This window comes from Hyla sarda, chromosome 4, assembly GCF_029499605.1.
Source record: "Hyla sarda isolate aHylSar1 chromosome 4, aHylSar1.hap1, whole genome shotgun sequence".
Classification (NCBI taxonomy): Eukaryota; Metazoa; Chordata; class Amphibia; order Anura; family Hylidae; genus Hyla; species Hyla sarda.
Genome location: NC_079192.1, coordinates 151,837,372 through 151,857,995, shown reverse-complemented (window position 1 = coordinate 151,857,995; position 20,624 = coordinate 151,837,372). Strand labels below are relative to the sequence as shown.

Below are 20,624 nucleotides of genomic sequence, written 5' to 3'. Positions count from 1 at the left end.
GTTGAATTGTGTTTGTATAGATGACAAACTATACAGAACATGAGTATGTTTTATCATACATTGAGTGGGTAGGCCCCAACAAAGGATTGGTGAAAAACTATGTACTCATATGTATATTCTTTACTAAATAATTTATCATAAAACCTGTTTTTCTATACACATTTGTGTATTACACAAGTAAATATCATCCAACGGGTGCTATGACTGCTTAACCCCTTAAGGACTCAGACCATTAAATTTTTACGTTTTCGTTTTTTCCTCCTCGCCTTCTAAAAATCATAACTCTTTTATATTTTCATCGCCAGACTAGTATGAGGGCTTATTTTTTGCATGACCAGTTCTCCTTTGTAATGACATCACTCATTATATCATAAAATGTATGGCGCAACCAAAAAACACTATTTTTCTTGGGAAATTAAAAAGAAAAACACAATTTTGCAATTTTGTAAGGTTTCGTTTTCACGCCGTACAATTTACGGTAAAAATGACGTGTGTTCTTTATTCTGAGGGTCAATGCGATTAAAATGATACCCATTATTACATACTTTTATATTATTGTTGTGCTTAAAAAAAATCACAAACTTTTTAACCAAATTTGTACGTGTTACGCCGAGCTCTCCGGGCCCCTGCTCCTCCCCGGAGCGCTCGCGGCGTTCCTCTCTCTGCAGCGCCCCGGTCAGACCCGCTGACAGGGAGCGCTGCACTGACACTGCCGGCGGGGATGCGATTCGCATAGCGGGACGCGCCCGCTCGTGAATCGCATCCCAAGTCTCTCACCTGTCCCGGTTCCCGGCTGTCTCGTCCTGGCGCGCGGCTCTGCTCCTTAGGGCGCGCGCGCCAGCTCTCTAAGATTTAAAGGGCCAGTGCACCAATGATTGGTGCCTGGCCCAATCTGTCTATTAGCCTCCACCTGCTCCCTGTCTATTTTACCTCACTTCCCCTTCACTTCCTTGCCGGATCTTGTTGCCTTTGTGCCAGAGAAAGCGTTACAGTGTTTGCCTTACCAGTGTACCTGACCTCTTGCTATTGCTATTGACTACGAACCTTGCCCCGACCTTCTGCTACGTCTGACCTTGCCTCTGCCTAGTCCTTCTGTCCCACGCCTTCTCAGCAGTCAGCGAGGTTGAGCCATTGCCGGTGGATACGACCTGTTTGCTACCGCCGCAGCAAGACCATCCCGCTTTGCGGCGGGCTCTGGTGAATACCAGTAGCAACCTAGAACCGGTCCACCGACACGGTCCACGCCAATCCCTCGCTGACACAGAGGATCCACATCCAGCTAGCCGAATCATAACAGTACGTTTATAATCCTTTTATTTTGATGACTTATAACTTTTTAATTTTTCCGGATAAGCGGCGTTATGAGGGCTCATTTTTTGCGCCATGATCTTTACTTTTTTTTGATACCACATTTGCATATAAAAAACTTTTAATACATTTTTTATAATTTTTTTAAAAATAAAATGTATTAAAAAGTAGCAATTTTGGACTTTTTTTTTTTTACGTTAACGCCGTTCACCGTACGGGACCATTAACATTTTATTTTAATAGTTCGGACATTTACGCATGCGGCAATACCAAATATGTCTATTAAATTTATTTTTTACGCTTTTCGAGGGTAAAATAGGAAAAAACGGACGTTTTACTTTTTTATTGGGGGAGGGGATTTTTCCCTTTTTTTACTTTTCATTTTACATTTTTTTAAATTTTTTTTTACACTTCAATAGTCCCCATGATTGCTAATACTGATCTGTTCTATGTATAGGACATAGAACAGATCAGTGTTATCGGTCATCTTCTGCTCTGGTCTGCTCGATCTCAGACCAGAGCAGAAGACGTCGGGAGCCGGACAGAGGCAGGTGAGGGGACCTCCGTGCGGCGTTCTGAATGATCGGATCCCCGCAGCAGCGCTGCAGGCGATCAGATCATTCATTGAAATCGCGTACTGCCGCAGATGCCGGGATCTGTATAGATCCCAGCATCTGAGGGGTTAATGGCGGACGCCCGCGAGATCGTGGGCGTCGGCCATTGCCGGCGGGTCCTTGGCTGCGATCAGCAGCCGGGATCAGCCGCGCCTGACACGGGCATCGCTCCAATGCCCGCGGTTATGTACAGGACGTAAATGTACGTCCTGGTGCGTTAAGTACCACCGCACCAGGACGTACATTTACGTCCTGCGTCCTTAAGGGGTTAAAGCTGTACTCCCGCGGAAAACTTTTTTTTTTAAATCAACTGGTGCCAGAAAGTTAAACAGATTTGTAAATCACTTCTGTTAAAAAATCTTAGTCCTTCCAGTACTTTTTAGGGTCTGTATACTAAAGAGAAATCCAAAAAAGAAATGCATTTCCTCTGATGTCATGACCACAGTGCTCTCTGCTGACCTCTGCTGCCCATTTTAGAAAATGTCCAGAGAAAATCACCATAGCAAACATATGCTGCTATGGACAGCAGAGGTTAGTAGAGAGCACTGTGGTCATGACATCAGAGGAAATGCATTTCTTTTTTAGATTTCTCTTTAGTATACAGCCCCTAAAAAGTACTGGAAGGATTAAGATTTTTTAATAGAAGCGATTTACAAATCTGTTTAACTTTCTGGCACCAGTTGATTTAAAAAAAAAAAAAAAAAAGTTTTCCACGGGAGTACCCCTTTAATGTCTTCAGAACTTCCTCACTGATTGTAAGTACCCTTTACCATCTACATAATCTAATTTACAAGCTGCGTATGTAATTTTATATTTTGAAGATTGCTATATAAAGTAAGATTGTTGAGATTTCTATCTATTTCTATATTTCCCAATCATATATTCAAAGTTCATAGGTGAGGGAACTATGCTGATACTTCTACTGGACCTGTAGGTATCTAAATATTTGCCCTTTAATACATTTTTGTGTATGTTTAACCCCTTAAGGACCCGGGGGTTTTCCATTTTTGCACTTTCATTTTTTCCTCCTTACCTTTAAAAAATCATAATTCTTTCAAAAATCTATGGCGAAATGGAACAAAAAAATCAATGTGCGACAAAATTGAAGAAAAAAAAGCCATTTTGTAACTTTTGGGGGCTTCTGTTTCTACGCAGTACATTTTTCAGTAAAAATGACACCTTCTCTTTATTCTGTAGGTCCATATGATTAAAATGATACCCTACTTATATACAGTCATGGCCGTAAATGTTGGCACCCCAAGAAAATGAAGTATTTCTCACAGAAAAGGATTGCAGTAACACATGTTTTGCTATACACATGTTTATTCCCTTTTTGTGTATTGGAACTAAACCAAAAAAGGAGGAAAAAAAGCTAATTGGACATAATGTCATACCAAACTCCAAAAATGGGCTGGACAAAATGATTGGCACCCTTTCAAACTTGTGGAAAAATCTGATTGTTTCAAGCATGTGATGCTCCGTTAACCCCTTAATGACAATTGACGTAAATTTATGTCATGGTGCCGTGGTACTTAACGCACAATGACGTACATTTACACTCCACCATGACCGCGAGCACCGGACCGGTGCTCACGTCATGTGCAGCAGGTCCCAGCTGCTGTTAGCAGCCAGGGACCCTCCGGTAATGGCGGACATCCGCGATCACGCGGATGTCTGCAATTAACCCCTCAGATGCCGTGATCAATACAGATCACGGCATCTGCACCAGTGCGGTACTTTAAATGGATGATTGGATCGCTCACATCGCTGCTGCGGGCATCCGATCATCCATAATGACGGACGGAGGTCCCCTCACCTGCCTCCGTCCGTCTCCATGGGTCTTCTGCTCTGGTCTGAGATCGAGCAGACCAGAGCAGAAGATGACCGATAACATTGATCATTGCTATGCTCTATGCATACCACCGAACTGTATTAGCAATCAAATGATTGCTATAAATAGTCCCCTATACACTCTTAAAGTGTAAAAAAAAAAAAGGTCAAGCATTTGAAATATCCCCTCCCCCAATAAAAATGTAAATCATCGGTTTTTCCAATTTTACCGCCCAAAAAGTTTGAACTATCAAAATATACTGTTAATTATCCCGTACGGTGAACGGCATAAACGTAAAGTCCAAAATTTCAGCTTTTTTTTCACATTTTATAAAAATAATAATAATAATAAAAAATTTATAAAAAGTAAAACTTAAGCAAATTTGGTACCGATAAAAACTACAGATCACGGCGCAAAAAATTAGCCCTCATACCTTCCCGTATATGGAAAAATTAGAAAGTTATAGGTGCGCAAATTAGGGCAATTTCAAACACACTAATTTTGTTAAAATAGTTTGAGATTTTTTTAAGGCGGTACAATTATAGAAAAGCATATAATTTTTATCTTAAAGGGGTTCTTCACTGCCCTGTCTTTCGGAGCTCTGCTCGCAGCGTCCGGAAGTTTATTACTCCGGACGCTGTGTGCGGGCTTCCGTGTTCGAGGCTGCCCCCTCGTGACTTCACACCTGCCCCCTCATGATGAGGGGGGCGGCCTCGAACACGGAAGCCCACACTCAGCGTCCGGAGTAATAAACTTCCGGACGCTGCGAGCGGAGCTCCGGAAGACGGCAGTGGAGAACCCCTTTAATGACCCATAGAATAAAGAAAACATGTAATTTTTACCGTAAAGTGTATAGCGTGAAATCAAAACCTTCTTTTCAATTTTCCCACACAAATATTTTTTTTGTAGCGCCATACATTTTATGGTAAAATAAGTGATGTCATTACAAAGTAAAATTGGTGACGCAAAAAACAAGCCCTCATATGGGTCTGGGGATGGAAATATAAAAGAGTTATGATTTTTAGAAGGGGAGGAGGAAAAAACAAAAATACTTGGCCTGGTCCTTAAGGGGTAAAACTCACCTGGGGCAAGTAACAGGTGTAGGCAATATAAAAAATCACAACTGAAAGCAGATAAAAAGGAGAGACATTCACTTAGTCTTTACATTGTGTGTCTCTGTGTGCCACACTAAGCATGGGCAACAGAAAGAGGAGAAGAGAACTGTCTGAGGACTTGAGAACCAAAATTGGGGAAAAATATCAACAATCTCAAGGTTACAAGTCCATCTCCAGAGATCTAGATTTGCCTTTGTCCACAGTGCACAACATTATCAGGAAGTGTGCAACCCATGGCACTGTAGCTAATCTCCCTGGCCGTGGACAGAAGAGAAAAATTTGAAAGGTGTCAACGCAGGATAGGCCGGATGGTGGATAAGCAGCCCCAAACAAGTTCCAAAGATATACAAGCTGTCCTGCAGGCTCAGGGACCATCAGTGTCAGCGCAAACTATCTGTCGACATTTAAATAAAATTAAACGTTGTGACAGGAGACCCAGGAGGACCCCACTGCTGACACAGAGACATAAAAAAGCAAGACTACATTTTGCCAAAATGAACTTGAGTAAGCCAAAATCCTGGACAGATGAGACCAAGATAGAGCTTTTTGGTAAAGCACATCATTCTACTGTTTACCGAAAACTGAATGAGGCCTGCAAAGAAAAGAACACAGTACCTACAGTGAAATATGGTGGAGGTTCAATGATTTTTGGGGTTGCTTTGCAGCCTCTGGCACTGGGTGCCTTGAATGTGTGCATGGCATCATGAAACCTGAGGATTACCAATGGATTTTGGGTGGCACTGTACTGCCTAGTGTCAGAAAGCTGGGTTTGCGTCCGAGATATTGGGTCTTCCAGCAGGACAATGACTCCAAGCATACGTCAAAAAGCACCAAGAAATGGATGGCAACAAAGCGCTGGAATTGAATACCTTTGGAGAGATCTTAAAATTGCTGTTGGGAAAAGGCGCCCTTCCAATAAAAGAGACCTGGAGCAGTTTGCAAACGAAAAGTGGTCCAACACTCCGGCTGAGAGTTGTAAGAAGCTTATTGATGGTTATAGGAAGTGTCTGATTTCAGTAATTTTTTCGTTATTTTTTTAAATAGGAAAAGGGTGGTGATTCAAAGGGAGGGGTCATAGGGAGCTATAACACTGCACACACTGATCTTTTACATTGATCCTTGTTATCCCATAGGATGTTTCTCAGGAACTGAGCAGTCATTCAGCGATCAGACACACAGGAGGAAGGTAGGCACCCTCCTTGTGTCCTCCAGCTGTTCAGGACGCTGAGATTTTGCTGCAGCGGTCCCGAACAACCCACTGATCTAGCCTGGGGTAGTTTACTTTCACTTCAGACACAGCAATCAACTTTAAATGCCGTGTGTAAAGGGTTAATAGCACGCAGCACCGCGATCAGTGCCACGCGCTATTAGCCACGGGTCCCGGCCATTGTTAGAGGCCAGGCCCGACCCGCTATGACGCGAGGCCACGCCGTGGCCCCCCGTTATAGAAAGGGAGCGGACTCAGGGCGTACAGGTACACCCTGGGTCCTTAAGAGGTTAAATTTTAAAGGGCAACTGACAACAGGGTCATCTGCACTAATCTGAATATACAGGTAGATAGTGCTGGTGCTTCTTACCAGGTGAAAATCTGTGCAGTCATTCAAATATTTTTCTGGTTGCTAATATGGCATTTTTTTCTTATGTGCACTGGAGGCAGACTGCTGCCAATGTACAGTGCTTTCTCCCCTCCTCTCAGACAAAACCCTTCCCCCTACAGACAATGACTCCGCTCCTTCATACATATTCATCCCCTACGCAGAAGGGGCGGGGACAGAAGAAAGTATTGCACATACAGCAGCAGCCTGCCTCCATTGTACATTAGAAAAAATTACCGTATTAGCAACAAGATGGATATCTCTGGAACAGCTGAACCAATTTTTATCTGGTAAGAAATATGCCTTAGGACCATGGTCACCCGCATGATCTACCTGTATATTCAGGTTAGTGCAGGTGACCCTGCTTTCATTTTTCCTTAAAGTCTGTTAAGGAAACCTTTGGAACAGATGGGGCCATGGATCAAGTCATGATCATAAACCAAAGAGAAGGGAACATGCTAAAAGTTGAAGACTGGCATTAAAAACTCATTCCCACAATTAAGTAAAAATAGAAACTTATTTTTACCTGTCCATTCTGTACTTTGACTAGTCATAGATAGTTGAAGACCACAGGCAGCAGATTACAGTAGTGAAAGGACAGTCTATAGGCTATTTGCTTTCTAATGTTCTCTCCTGTTGCTTTAAGCATTTTACAAGTAAACATGAGCCATGACCTTCATGAGTTAATTTCTTTACAGTCCCTTATATGCAAAGTAATAGGCTTAGAAATTGTCTATCTAGGTGAGAGTGGCCCTCATAATGTCTGAGCCCTCATGCAACTTCACATGTTGCACATATTCCATGTCTGCCCCAGCAGGTTGTATTATTAATCCATTCAAAGGACTAAAAATCCTGAACAAGCAAAGGTAAGCAGCTGTCACACACCAATGCCCTAAGTAAATCATTAACATATCATCTCTCTCATAGACCTGCTCTCTATTTTCTTTAGACAGCTGCTGTCCTAGACTTTTGATACCTTCTTGTGTTGGTTAAAATATTAAGTAAAACCGTAAGAACTTAAGTTAATTGAACTAGAATTCTTGGTTACTATCGTGCTGTGTCATAGAATACAGTGTTGTAACAGCCTTCTGATGTAACTGTATACTTCATCTCTCGCTGTCTGTTACATCCCTATGTTACCTTACTGCTAGCTAACAGATTTTGAAAATGTAACATTGCAGAGATTTGCTAGTAGACATTTAATGGATGTTTATACAAGTTTTTGGCAAATAAAGCTAATTTGTTGTGTAATATAAAGTTAGGTTACTTTCTACTATACTATATATTAAGCTATCCTCACTTTTCTTAAGATCTCATCATGCTGTCAGTGCGTACTTTTTTTTTTAACCATTGATAACCCAGAAAAAAAATTATTTCCATTGTTTTCACATGTTAAACAAGAACAAAGGAGCTTTTATACAGAAACTTCGGATGTTATGTAAAGCAATTTACACCGTAGCTTTACATATGTTGCAGTGCTAGACAATAGAGAAATTAGAATATCTTACAAGAGTTGGCGGCTCTGATGCATTGCTCTCAGAAATAAAGCCATTCTTTTTTCTTCCTCTCACAGCTGTTTGTCTGGAGTCCACCTTAACAGAGAAAAAAAGAGAAGTGTTCTTAATGTCACAGCAGAAATTATTCCTTTTTGGAAAGGCCGTCAATATCAGTTCGGTACAGTTTTGAGAATGGTTTGAGTTAGACTAACCAAGTAATGGTGCTTGTTCTCATGAATATAATAGCTATTATAATACATAGTTACATAGTTAGTAATGGTCTTTTAGTTCCTGAAAAATAATTATCAATTTTAGATCAGAGGCAACTAATGAGATTACAGCTTTTGATTTTTTATAGTGCTTGCGAAACGAGAACAGCTATGGGCAACTTTATTACTTATCACTTTATCACTCATTTTGATAAATCTTCCTAGCTGTGTTTCATAGTTTTGGCCATGTTTTTATATTTTAAAACCTGATTAACCTGCATTGTACTGTACTTTTTAGCAATTTTTTTAAAAGTAAAATCAAACAAGAAACAGCTATGCTCCAGATTAACATGGCCTAACGTTTTAAAGGAATCTGTCAGCTGTATCTACTGCTAGGAGTAGCAAACCATGTTGAATAGCTGTTGCAAAAGCAAACTGTACCTTTTCTGGAGGTGCTGATGGTAGTTGCAAAATTTATAAAATTACCTTTTTATTTCAAATTTCAAGGAGGTGGAGCCAAGCTGCTCAGGTGCCACAGCCTGGCAGGCCTCATCACTCGCCTCCTCACCTCCCAGCCTTTCCTTGACTGACCTACAGAGTTGTTTACATCCTTGACATTTGGCTGATAAATAAAAATGCATTTATATATGTTTGGCAACCACCATTAGGATGGGTTTGCTCTAATATCCTAACTGCTATTCATTGGTGTCTGCAGCCCTTAGAAGCAAATACAGCTGTTTCTTGCCAACTGTACAGTATACAATTTTTGCAATTACAGTATTTCCAATGAATTAAGAAATGAGACTTTGTAAAGAAGAAATGGGTATAAGCAAATTTCTAAAATATGACATACATGCAGACTTTCATATACAGTGGGGCAAAAACTTATTTAGTCAGCCACCAATTGTGCAAGTTCTCCCACTTATAAAGATGAGCGAGGCCTGTCATTTTCAGCTTTGTAAGAAGAAATCAACTGTGGGAGCAATTATTAGAAAATGGAAGACATGCAAGACCACTGATAATCTCCCTCGATCTGGTGTTCCATGCAAGATCTCACCCCGTGGTGTCAAAATGATCACAAGAACGGTGAGTAAAAATCCCAGAACCACACGGGGGGGGGGGGGGGGGAGACCCAGTGAATGACCTGCAGAGAGCTGGGACCAAAGTAACAAAGGCTACCATCAGTAACATACTACGCAGCCAGGGACTCAAATCATGCAGTGCCAGATGTGTCCCCCTGCTTAAGCCAGTACATGTCCGGGCCCATCTGATAGAGCATTTGGATGATCCAGAAGAGTATTGGGAGAATGTCATATGGTCAGATGAAACCAAAGTAGAAATTTTTGGTAAAAACTCAACTCGAGAAAGAATTCTGAGTTGCATCCAAAGAACACCATACCTACTTTGAAGCATGGGGGTGGAAACATCATGCTTCGGGCTGTTTTTCTGCCAAGGGACCAGGACGACTGATCCGTGTAAAGGAAAGAATGAATGGGGCCATGTATTGTGATATTTTGAGTGAAAACCTCCTTCCATCAGCAAGGGCATTGAAGAGGAAACCTGGCTGGATCTTTCAGCATGACAATGATCCCAAACACACTGCCCGGGCAACTAAGGAGTGGCTTTGTAAGAAGCATTTCAAGGTTCTGGAGTGGCCTAAGCTAGTCTCCAGATCTCAACCCCATAGAAAACCTTTGGAGGGAGTTGAAAGTCCATGTTGCCCAGCGACAGCCCCAAAACATCACTGCTCTAGAGGAGATCTACATGGAGGAATGGGCCAAAATACCAGCAACAGTGTGTGAAAACCTTGTGAAGACTTAGAGAAAACGTTTGACCTCTGTCATTGCCTACAAAGGGTATATAACAAAGTATTAAGATGAACTTTTGTTATTGATCAAATACTTAGTTTTTCACAATAATTTGCTAATAAATTCTTAAAAAATCAGACAATAAGATTTTATGTATTTTTTTTTCTCTCATAGTTGAGGTATACCTATGAGGAAAATTACCAGTCTCTCTCATCTTTTTAAGTGGGAGAACTTGCACAATTGGTGGCTAACTAAATACTTTTTTGCCCCACTGTAGTTGTATAACACTCAAGTGATATATCTTGATGATGTATAGATGCAATTTGATCAAGCTTTCCACAACATGTATCATATTGATCATTACACAATACACCCATGAGCTGGATCCTAATGCCCACATATGCTTTAGTTTTAATGAAGAATCTACATTGTTTGCAATGTTAGTAATGAAAATAATGACTTAAAATCATAGACAGAGAATACTGACTAAAATAAAGCTGAAACACTCTCAAGTTGACATAATGTAAGCTGAACAGATAACAAAGAGCTATATTAATATAAAGGATAGGCTTGATGCCACGTGAAAGGTACAATAAATTGATGTGAAATTTAAGGAGTGCCATTCATTTATCTTTAACATTTACTAAAACAGTGAATTGTATAAAAAGGTAATGCAATGGCTCTTTATTGTATAGAAGCATTGTAGTATTTTGAAAAAATACTGTCCTTAAAGTGCATGTGTCATGAAAAAAAACTTTTGATTGGTTGGGTTCTGAGTGTTTAATTCCAAGGAGATCACAAAAGCAAGTCAGGAGACATGCTCACTTAGCACATCGGTATCTTAGGCTCTGGGTCACATGCCTAGGATGGACTCACAATGTAAGTCTATGGGACCATCCTGGTCTGGCTTTTGCTGGTGATTTGCCAAGGTAATTGTCCGTCGTCCAGCGAGTCCTATTAATTAGAAACAGGTTTGTGCACAAAACTTAGTGGGCGTTGTATGGTGGCCTCAGCAACTGGGCTGCCCAGCATGAAATGTGTATCCTTACACCTGATCTTCAGATTTAAATGTGTCCCAGAGCAGGATCACCTTGTGCTTTGCAAACTCTGGTCAGGTAACTGTTGCCTCTATTGTGCCTGGCACTGAATGTGGTGCTTAGTTCTAAAATGTGTTGTCATGATGTCTTCTATATCTGTCTACATCAACTGCACTGTATGCTGTATTCTGGGCCTGCAACTACAGTAAAGTTTAAAGCTGTTATCCAACATCCAGGCTTTTGATAGGGGGCTTTTATACGGGTAGTTGCTTCCTTTGGAGCAGTGGTTAGTTAAACTGTCAAGACACTACAACCACCATCATCACATTGAGGGGAATTTATCAAACAATTTAGACAGCTTTTTTCATCTAAATTTGTTGCAGGAAAAGTTGCAGGCATGTCCTGTGCGACTTTTCCTGTGACATTTAATTTAGACTGTTTAAAGGGGTTATTCAGGAAAAAAACTTTTTTTTATATATCAACTGGCTTCAGAAAGTTAAACAGATTTGTAAATGACTTCTATTAAAAAATCTTAATCCTTTCAGTATACCCCATTAATTTTTATGACCAAGAAGTGATCTGATTTAGACCACTTTTTATGACCACAAAGTTATCTGATTTAGATCACTCTGTGCAGTGGTCATTAATTTATTACGTGCGACTTTTCTATGAAATGTTGCAGAAAAGTTGCACAGGACAGATTTAGAACATATATATCACAGGGTAATTTAACCCTGCCCTAAATGTCTCTATGCGACAATTGTATTACAGTGCGTGCGACTTTTAATACAGTTGTCACATGGCCTGTCTGAGACATTTATTCAGAGCAGTTCAGTGGGCATTCATCAAAGTCTGCTCGCCAAATGATAAATTTGGCGCACAGCGCCACTTTCCCTGCAGCTTTTTTCTTCTAAACTGAACAAAAAGCAAGTTCAGTTTCTGATAAATGCCCCTCATTATACCTTAACTACTACTATGCTCCTAGCGTCACCAACTGACACCCAACAAAGAGAAGAAGTCTCCAATCCTCTGCCTACCACATAAACTTTAGAGTTATGCTTAAAGTTAATGTATGAAAATGTCATGTGTCAAGTGTTGCTTATAGAAATAAAAATATTAAAATCATGCATTTGCCCCTGTACTTGCCATAAGCAAATGATTAAATACTTGTGCAAGTGCTGATTCTTTACTAAAGCAAGACACAAGTGTCAAAAATGCAATAGTTCAGATACAATAGTTTTCTATACCGTATATACTCGAGTATAAGCCGAGTTTTTCAGCACGAAAAATCACCCCCCTCGGCTTATAATCGAGTGAACTCCCCCACCCGCAGTGGTCTTCAACCTGCGGACCTCCAGAGGTTTCAAAACTACAACTCCCAGCAAGCCCGGGCAGCCATCGGCTGTCCGGGCTTGCTGGGAGTTGTAGTTTTGAAACCTCCGGAGGTCCGCAGGTTGAAGACCACTGCGGCCTTCGACATCATCCAGCCCCCTCTCACCCCCTTTAGTTCTGTACAGTACTCACCTCCGCTCGGCGCTGGTTCGGTGCTGCAGGACTGTCCGGAGAGGAGGTGGTCCGGTGGGATAGTGGTTCCGGCTGCTATCTTCACCGGGGAGGCCTCTTCTAAGCGCTTCGGGCCCGGCCCCAGAATAGTCACGTTGCCTTGACAACGACGCAGAGGTACGTTCATTGCCAACGTACTTCTGCGTCATTGTCAAGGCAACGCCTCTATTCCGCGCGGAGAAGAGGCGCCCCCGGTGAAGATAGCAGCCCGGAACCACTATCCCACCGGACCACCTCCTCACCGGACAGTCCTGCAGGACCGGACCAGCGCCGAGCGGAGGTGAGTACTCAGAACTAAAGGGGGGTGAGAGGGGGCTGGATGATGTTGAAGGCCGCAGTGGTCTTCAACCTGTGGACCTCCGGAGGTTTCAAAACTACAACTCCCAGCAATCCCGGACAGCCGATGGCTGCCCGGGCTTGCTGGGAGTTGTAGTTTTGAAACCTCTGGAGTTCCGCAGGTTGAAGACGACTGAGGGCGGATGATGAGAAGAGGATGATGAAGGGGGGGTGTGGGATGATGACAAGAGGATGATGAAGGGGGGGCGGTGGGATGATGAAGGGGGGTGGGGATGATGACAAGGGGATGATGAAGGGGGGTGTGTGGGATGATTACAAGGGGATGATGAAGGGGGGTGGGGATGATGACAAGGGGATGATGAAGGGGGGTGGGGATGATGACAAGGGGATGATGAAGGGGGGTGGGGATGATGACAAGGGGATGATGAAGGGGGGATGTGTGGGATGATGACAAGGGGATGATGACAGGTGATGATGATGAGGGTCTGGATGATGACAGGCGGTGATGATGATGAGGATGTTAATGACGGGTCTGGATGATGACAGGGGGGATGATGTATTTCCCACCCTAGGCTTATACTCGAGTCAATAACTTTTCCTGGGATTTTGGGTTGAAATTAGGGGTCTCGGCTTATACTCGGGTCGGCTTATACTCCAGTATATACGGTAACTTTCCCTAGCAAGGGAATTATAAATGCTCCAATGATTGTTGAATAAAAATTTATAAAAATGTTCATTATCAATCATTGCCCATTTTACATGTTTAGCAATCAGACAACAAACATAACAAATGTTCATATAATCATTGGGTAGTCATCTCCCTGTGTGTGTATTCATCAAACATGAATATTGAAATGCTACTCTGAAAATCAAAGTGAATGTGAAATAAATAACTTCCTATATTGTCAATTTGACAGAACTGTACACAAAAAACAAGCCTATGCATTATTTCTTAGTGTATATATATATATATATATATATATATATATACACAAGAATTGGCGTGAGACAGCACCGGGGACCAACCTCCGTGCATGTGAAACACCCAGGCAGCCAGCCTGGTGTTAATGTATACAAAGTCCAGGAATCACAGCACCAATAGGTCAAGGATCTTCATAAGCTGGTTTCTTTATTCACCCCAAAAGTTTCAACGTTTCGGCAACAATATGCTTGATAAAGGCTATTGTTGCCGAAACATTGTAACTTTTGGGGTGAATAAAGAAACCAGCTTATGAAGATCCTTGACCTATTGGTGCTGTGATTCCTGGACTTTGTATATATAATATATATATAAAATCAAATCTGAATTAATCTTAAACATGTATTTTCATAGCTACCTTACTGCTGCCTCCCAATCTGCAACGACAAAATAGACAAGGCAGTCCAAGAGGCTCTTGGAGAAGGAGCCTGTACCAAGAGATCTGTGGTGTTGATATGAACCTGACACCAGAAACAAGCAGAAGTGGAAGTCTTTCAAGTTGGCCCTTTGTGCAATGGTAGAACTCTAAAGAAGTAAGTATATATGGATAAGTATTTATGTGTTTATAAATCAGTCCGTAAGGAAAAGAAGATATCGGCACTCACCAATTCAGCTTGCAAGTCTTCTTTATTGAAGCATACTTACATAAAGGGTACAGAAGAAAAGGGTAGTGGGGGGATAGTGAATGGCGACCGAGCTCCTGTTTCGCACGCTTGGCGTGCTTCGGCTGGCTCGGTCGCCATTCACTATCCCCCCACTACCCTTCTCTTCTGTACCCTTTATGTAAGTATGCTTCAATAAAGAAGACTTGCAAGCTGAATTGGTGAGTGCCGATATCTTCTTTTCCTTACGGACTGATATATATACTGCTTGCCTTATCTGAGCACCACCTCCAGCAATACAGCTATACTAGCATCCATCCTTCGTCTCAAAGCCCAGGACACCACTAGCAGTGCCGCACCACTTCTACTGTGAACTATTTATGTGTTTATGTTTCTCATTCTCTAAAAATCAACATCCACTGCCTTACATTGTATTCTAAACACTAAATGTATTAAATGGGTACTCCGGTGGAATTTTTTTTTATTTTTTTAATGAACCGGTGCCAGAAAGTTAAACAGATTTTTTAATTACTTCTATTTAAAAATCTTAATCCTTTCAGTACTTATTAGCAGCTGTATGTTACAGAGGAAAATCTTTTCTTTTTTGTCTTGTCCACAGTGCTCTCTGCTGACACCTCTGTCCGTATCACGAACTGTCCAGAGCAGCATAGGTTTGCTATGGGGATTTTCTCCTGCTCTGGACAGTTTCTAATACGGGCATCAGGTGTCAGGTGGGACTTGTAGTGGGCTGAAGTGGGATCCCTGGCTCTGCTGCTGGGCCCTTTACCTCCCTCTGTTCTGGACTGTATTCCTGCTCTGCTTGTATTTTGCCACCCCTTGGGTGTCCCCATACTGCTGCTACCCTCTGTGCTGGGGGACTTTCTGCTATCTTAAAGGGAGAATTGTGCTGTCGGGGCCACAGGCTGGACTTCTCACGTTTGGTCCCCTACTTTGCTCATACTCATCTGGTGAGTGTCTGTGTCTCACCATGGGAGGCTCCCGGGGGAAAACCAAGCGCAACAAGTCAGGAGTTGGAGTGTTTCTTCCTGCTATGGACGAGGATGCTTGTTCTGTTGGAGACCACTCTGAGGCTAGTGGCTACTCCCTGGCCGCCCCTAATATGCATAATTACTTTATAGCCTTGCAGCTGGTGTACACGGCCTGGAGGATCGACTTGGACCTTTCCAATGCCGTCACGGCTCTGACTGGGGCACCACTGGGCTCTTATGAGACGCTGACTAATACATTAGTTCCCTCTCTATCCCTTCCGGACCCTATCAAGACGGTGGCTGCGGTCTTGTCGGTGGTTGCCGGACACTTCCCTCAGCCGGTTGTTTCTCCGAGAGCACCCCTGTGGGGTAACCCACATTTGGAGCACCTACGGGAGTTGGAGGCAGCCGGATATTGGAGCTCCCAGGGAATCAAATTTGCCATGCACCTGTTTGGAGGGGACTGTGTCTTTCCTTCATTTGCAGAGGTTAGAGAACGTTTTAATGTCCCTCAGAATGCCCATTTTCAGTATCTTCAGTTGCGGCATGCGGTCTCTGCGCAGTTTGGTTCACTGGAGGTTACCCCTGTCTTTAACCCCTTGGGAAAGGAGCCCATTATGACACTAAGGACGGGAGCATTTTTTGCAAATCTGACCACTGTCACGTTAAGCATTAATAACTCTGGGATGCTTTTACTTATAAATTTGATTCCGAGATTGTTTTTCGTGACATGTTCTACTTTATGGTAGTGGTAAATTTTAGTCGATACTTGCATCATTTCCCGGTGAAAAATTCTAAAAATGTTATGAAAAATGTGAACATTTAGCATTTTTCTAACTTTGAAGCTCTCTGCTTGTAAGGAAAATAGACATTCCAAATAAATTATATATTGATTCACATATACAATATGTCTACTTTATGTTTCCATCATAAAGTTGACATGTTTTTACTTTTGGAAGACATCAGAGGCCTTCAAATTTCAGCAGCAATTTTCCAATTTTTCACAAAGTTTTGAAAATCAGAATTTTTCAGGGACCAGTTCTGTTTTGAAGTGGCCTTCAAATTAGAAATACCCCACAAATGACCCAATTATAAAAACTGCACCCCTCAAAGTATCCAAAATGACATTCAGTAAGTTTGTTAACCCTTTAGGTGTTTCACAGGAATAGCAGCAAAGTGAAGGAGAAAATTCAAAATCTTAATTTTTTACACTCGTATGTTCTTGTAGACCCAGTTTTTGAATTTTTGCAAGTGGTAATACGAGAAAAAGCCTCCCAAAATTTGTAACCCAATTTCTCTCGATTAAGGAAATACCTCATATATGCATGTCAAGTGTTCGGCGGGCGCAGTAGAGGGTTCAGAAGGGAAGGAGCAACAATGGGATTTTGGAAAGTGAATTTTGCAGAAATAGTTTTTGGGGGGCATGTCACATTTAGAAAGCCCCAATGGTGCCAGAACAGCAGAAAACCCCACATGGCATACTATTTTGGAAACTACACCCCTCAAGGTATGTAACAAGGGGTCCAGTGAGCCTTAACACCTCATAGGTGTTTGACGACTTTTCGTTAAAATCGGATGTGTAAATGTTTTCACTAAAGTGCAGTTTTTTCCCCAAATTTACAATTTTTACAAAAGGTAATGGGAGAAAATGCCCCCCAAAATTTTTCATTTTCACGGACCACTGTTCCAAAAATCTGTCAGACACCTGTGGGGCGTAAATGCTCACTGTACCCCTTAATACATTACATGAGGGGTGTAGTTTCCAAAATGGGGTCACATGTGGGGGGTCCATTGTTCTGGCACTATGGGGGCTTAGTAAACACATGTGGCCTTCAATTCCGGACACATTTTCTCTTCAAAATCCCAATGGCGCTCCTTCTCTTCTGAGCATTGTAGTGCACCAGCAAAGCACTTTACATCCACATATGGGGCTACACATTTTGGGGGGCTTTTTTCCTATTTTCCCTTGTGAAAATAAAAAATTTAGGGTAACACCAGCATTTTAGTGCAAACTTTTTTTTTTTTACATTTTCCCATTCAAATTTAATGAAAATTCGTCAAACACCTGTGGGGTGTTAAGGCTCATTATACCCCTTGTCACGTTCCGTGAGGGGTGTAGTTTCCAAAATGGGGTCACATGTGGGTATTTATGTTTTTGCGTTTATGTCAGAACCGCTGTAAAATCAGCCAACCCTGTGCAAATCACCAATTTAGGCCTCAAATGTACATGGTGCGCTCTCACTCCTGAGCCTTGTTGTGCGCCTGCAGAGCATTTTACGCCCACATATGGGGTATTTCCATACTCAGGAGAAATTGCGTTAAAAACTTTGGGGGTCTTTTTTCCTTTTACTGCTTGTGAAAATAAAAAGTATGGGGCAACACCAGCATGTTAGTGTAAAAATGTTTATTTTTTTTACACTAACAGGCTGGTGTAACCCCCAACTTTTCCTTTTCATAAGGGGTAAAAGGAGAAAAAGCCCCCCAAAATTTGTAGTGCAATTTCTCCCGAGTATGGAAATAACCCATATGTGGCCCTAAACTGTTTCCTTGAAATATGACATGGCTCTGAAGTGAGAGAGCGCCATGCGCATTTGAGGACTAAATTACGGATTGCATAGGGGTGGACATAGGGATATTCTACGCCAGTGATTCCCAAACAAGGTGCCTCCAGTCAGTGGCTGTCCAGAAATGCTGGGTTGTTGTTTTGCAATAGCTGGAGGCTCCGTATTGGAAACACTGCCGTACAATACGTTTTTCATTTTTATTGGGGGGGACAGTATAAGGGGGTGTATATGTAGTGTTTTACCCTTTATTATGTGTTAGTGTAGGGTTTTTAGGGTACATTCGCACTGGCGTGTTACGGTGAGTTTCCAGCTAGGAGTTTGCGCTGCGGTGAAAAATTTGCCGCAGCCCAAACTTGAAGCAGGAAACTTACTGTAAACCTGCCCGTGTGAATGTACCCTGTACATTCACATGGGGGAGCAAACCTCCAGCTGTTTCAAAACTACAACTCCCAGCATGTACTGACTGAGGAGTTGTACTTTTGCAACAGCTGGAGGCACACTGGTTGGAAAACCTTCAGTTAGGTTCTGTTACCTAACTCAGTATTTTCCTACCAGTGTGCCTCCAGCTGTTGCAAAACTACAACTCCCAGCATGTACTGACAGACCGTGCATGCTTGGAGTTGTACTTTTGCAACAGCTGGAGGCACACTGGTTGGAAAACCTTCAGTTAGGTTCTGTTACCTAACTCAGTATTTTCCAACCAGTGTGCCTCTAGCTGTTGCAAAACTACAACTCCCAGCATGTACTGATCGCCGAAGGGCATACTGGGAGATGTAGTTATGCAACAGCTGGAGTTACGCAACTACAACTCCCAGCATGCCGAGACAGCTGTTTGCTGTTTGGGCATGCTGGGATTTGCAGTTTTGCAACATCTGGAGGGCTACAGTTTATAGACCACTGGACAGTGATCTCCAAACTTTGACCCTCCAGATGTTGCAAAACTAGAAATCCCAGCATGCCCAGACAGCAAAGAGCTGTTTGGGCATGCTAGGAGTTGTAGTTTTGCAAGATCTGGAGGGATACAGTTTAGAGACCACTTTCACTTCCCTACCTGCACCGTGATCTCCGCAGTCTCCAGCGGCGATCTGCGGTCCCCACGCATCTTCTCCTCCAGGTACCAGCCTCCATCTTCTCCCCCCGTTCTGACCGACATCTAGGGGTGGGCAGAACGGGGGGTTTCCATGGCAACCCAGTATCCTGCGCTGCCATTGGTCAGAATTAATTTCTGACCAATGGCAGGGGATAGGAGGAGATCGCAGCACTGCGACCTCGCTCCTATCCCTCAGGATGATCGGGGCTGTCACTGACAGCTCCGATCATCCCTATTTTCTGGGTGATCGGGTCACCAGAGACCCGATCAGCACGGAATAGCAGAAAATCGCATGTCTGAATTGACATGCGATTTTCTGCGATCGCCGACATGGGGGGGTCTCAGGACCCCCCTCGACGATGTGCCAGGATGACTGCTGAATGATTCCAGCAGGCACCCCGGTCCCCAACCGGCTAGTGTCGGGGACCGGAATTCCCATGGGCGTATGCATACGCCCTACGTCCTTAAGGACTCAGGATGCAGGGCGTATGCATTCGCCCCACTTCCTGAACAGATTAATTAAAAAAATAAACAATACTAAACAGCTTTAACATACTCAGCATATTTTTACGGGGTAAAGATGTGCATTCTTATGCAACAATGACACATGAATTTTCTGAGCAGAGAATGTATTTTTTTCTACTAGTATTGTGTACCTCATTTTTAAATGGATTGTATTTCATTGGCTTATTTTTCCCACAAATTGCGCCATAGGGTTTGACATTGCAGCTGAATCTAATTCTTTCATAGTTTTGTGACTTTTTATTTTTAAATCCTCCTGCATGTGGATTTTTTGCCCTCTAGGCATGCTATTTAATTTGTTACTGTCATTGAAAACTATTTTTTGACATGTTGCTCTGACATGTCAAGAATTGTTGCTCGCACTGGGTCTCACTCCTGAGGACTGACTCTCTGAAATCCTGACATATAAGCTGGGAAGTTGGCGGGAGTGTGCTCCACTCCCTCATCATCCAGCCGATCTGACCTCTTCACTAAATAGAACTCTAGACTGAAAATTCTGAGAAGTCAGGTTGCCCAGACAGGGAGTCGCTTCCCAGGCTGATGCGTCAGGACTACAGCCGGTCTCAGGAGTGAGACCCTGTGCAATTAACAATTCTTGACATGTCTGAGCAACAAAAATGCAAACAAACACCAATGAGACCACACCACTGTAGCCAGGGCCGGACTAGGACCAAAATTAGGCCTAGGCATTTTAGACTAAGCAGACCATTTTAATCATGGGTGTGGCTATGTGAAGGTGGAGCCACAAAAGGGCAGGACCAAATGTCAATCATAGTTGGGTATAATAGAGCACATAATGAAAAAAAAAATTATATATATCTTTATACTGAGACCAATATTACCAATAATACCAGTATACAAGGAGGAATATTGAGGGGAATTCATCAAGCTATTTAGAACCTTTTTTTAAGTTTAAAATTGTCGCACAAAAAGTCTCAGTCACTTCCCATGCGACTTTTGTGAGACTTTTGATCATATTTGAAAGTGTACCACCATTTGCAGTGC

General features: G+C 42.5%; 1 protein-coding gene and 1 long non-coding RNA gene across 6 annotated transcripts in view; one reads left to right on the top strand and one right to left on the bottom strand.

The window, feature by feature from the left end:
- The window catches only part of MYZAP (myocardial zonula adherens protein), a 147,064-nt gene that overhangs the window by 34,923 nt on the left and 91,517 nt on the right, over nucleotides 1–20,624 (bottom strand). For 3 of the 4 annotated variants that reach the window (XM_056572413.1, XM_056572414.1, XM_056572412.1), the window contains one exon: nucleotides 7,972–8,055. In XM_056572413.1, coding sequence (XP_056428388.1) covers nucleotides 7,972–8,055 — 84 coding nt within the window. Of the gene's footprint in view, nucleotides 1–7,971; nucleotides 8,056–8,171; nucleotides 8,235–20,624 lie in introns of those variants that run through there. The other variant, XM_056572415.1, reaches the window with a different exon arrangement.
- The window catches only part of LOC130368573 (uncharacterized), a 178,585-nt gene that overhangs the window by 88,090 nt on the left and 69,871 nt on the right, over nucleotides 1–20,624 (top strand). The window contains exons 3-4 of one of the 2 annotated variants that reach the window (XR_008892507.1): nucleotides 8,037–8,137; nucleotides 14,207–14,385. This is a non-coding gene — a long non-coding RNA (uncharacterized LOC130368573). The remainder of the gene's footprint in view (nucleotides 1–8,036; nucleotides 8,138–14,206; nucleotides 14,386–20,624) is intronic. The other variant, XR_008892509.1, reaches the window with a different exon arrangement.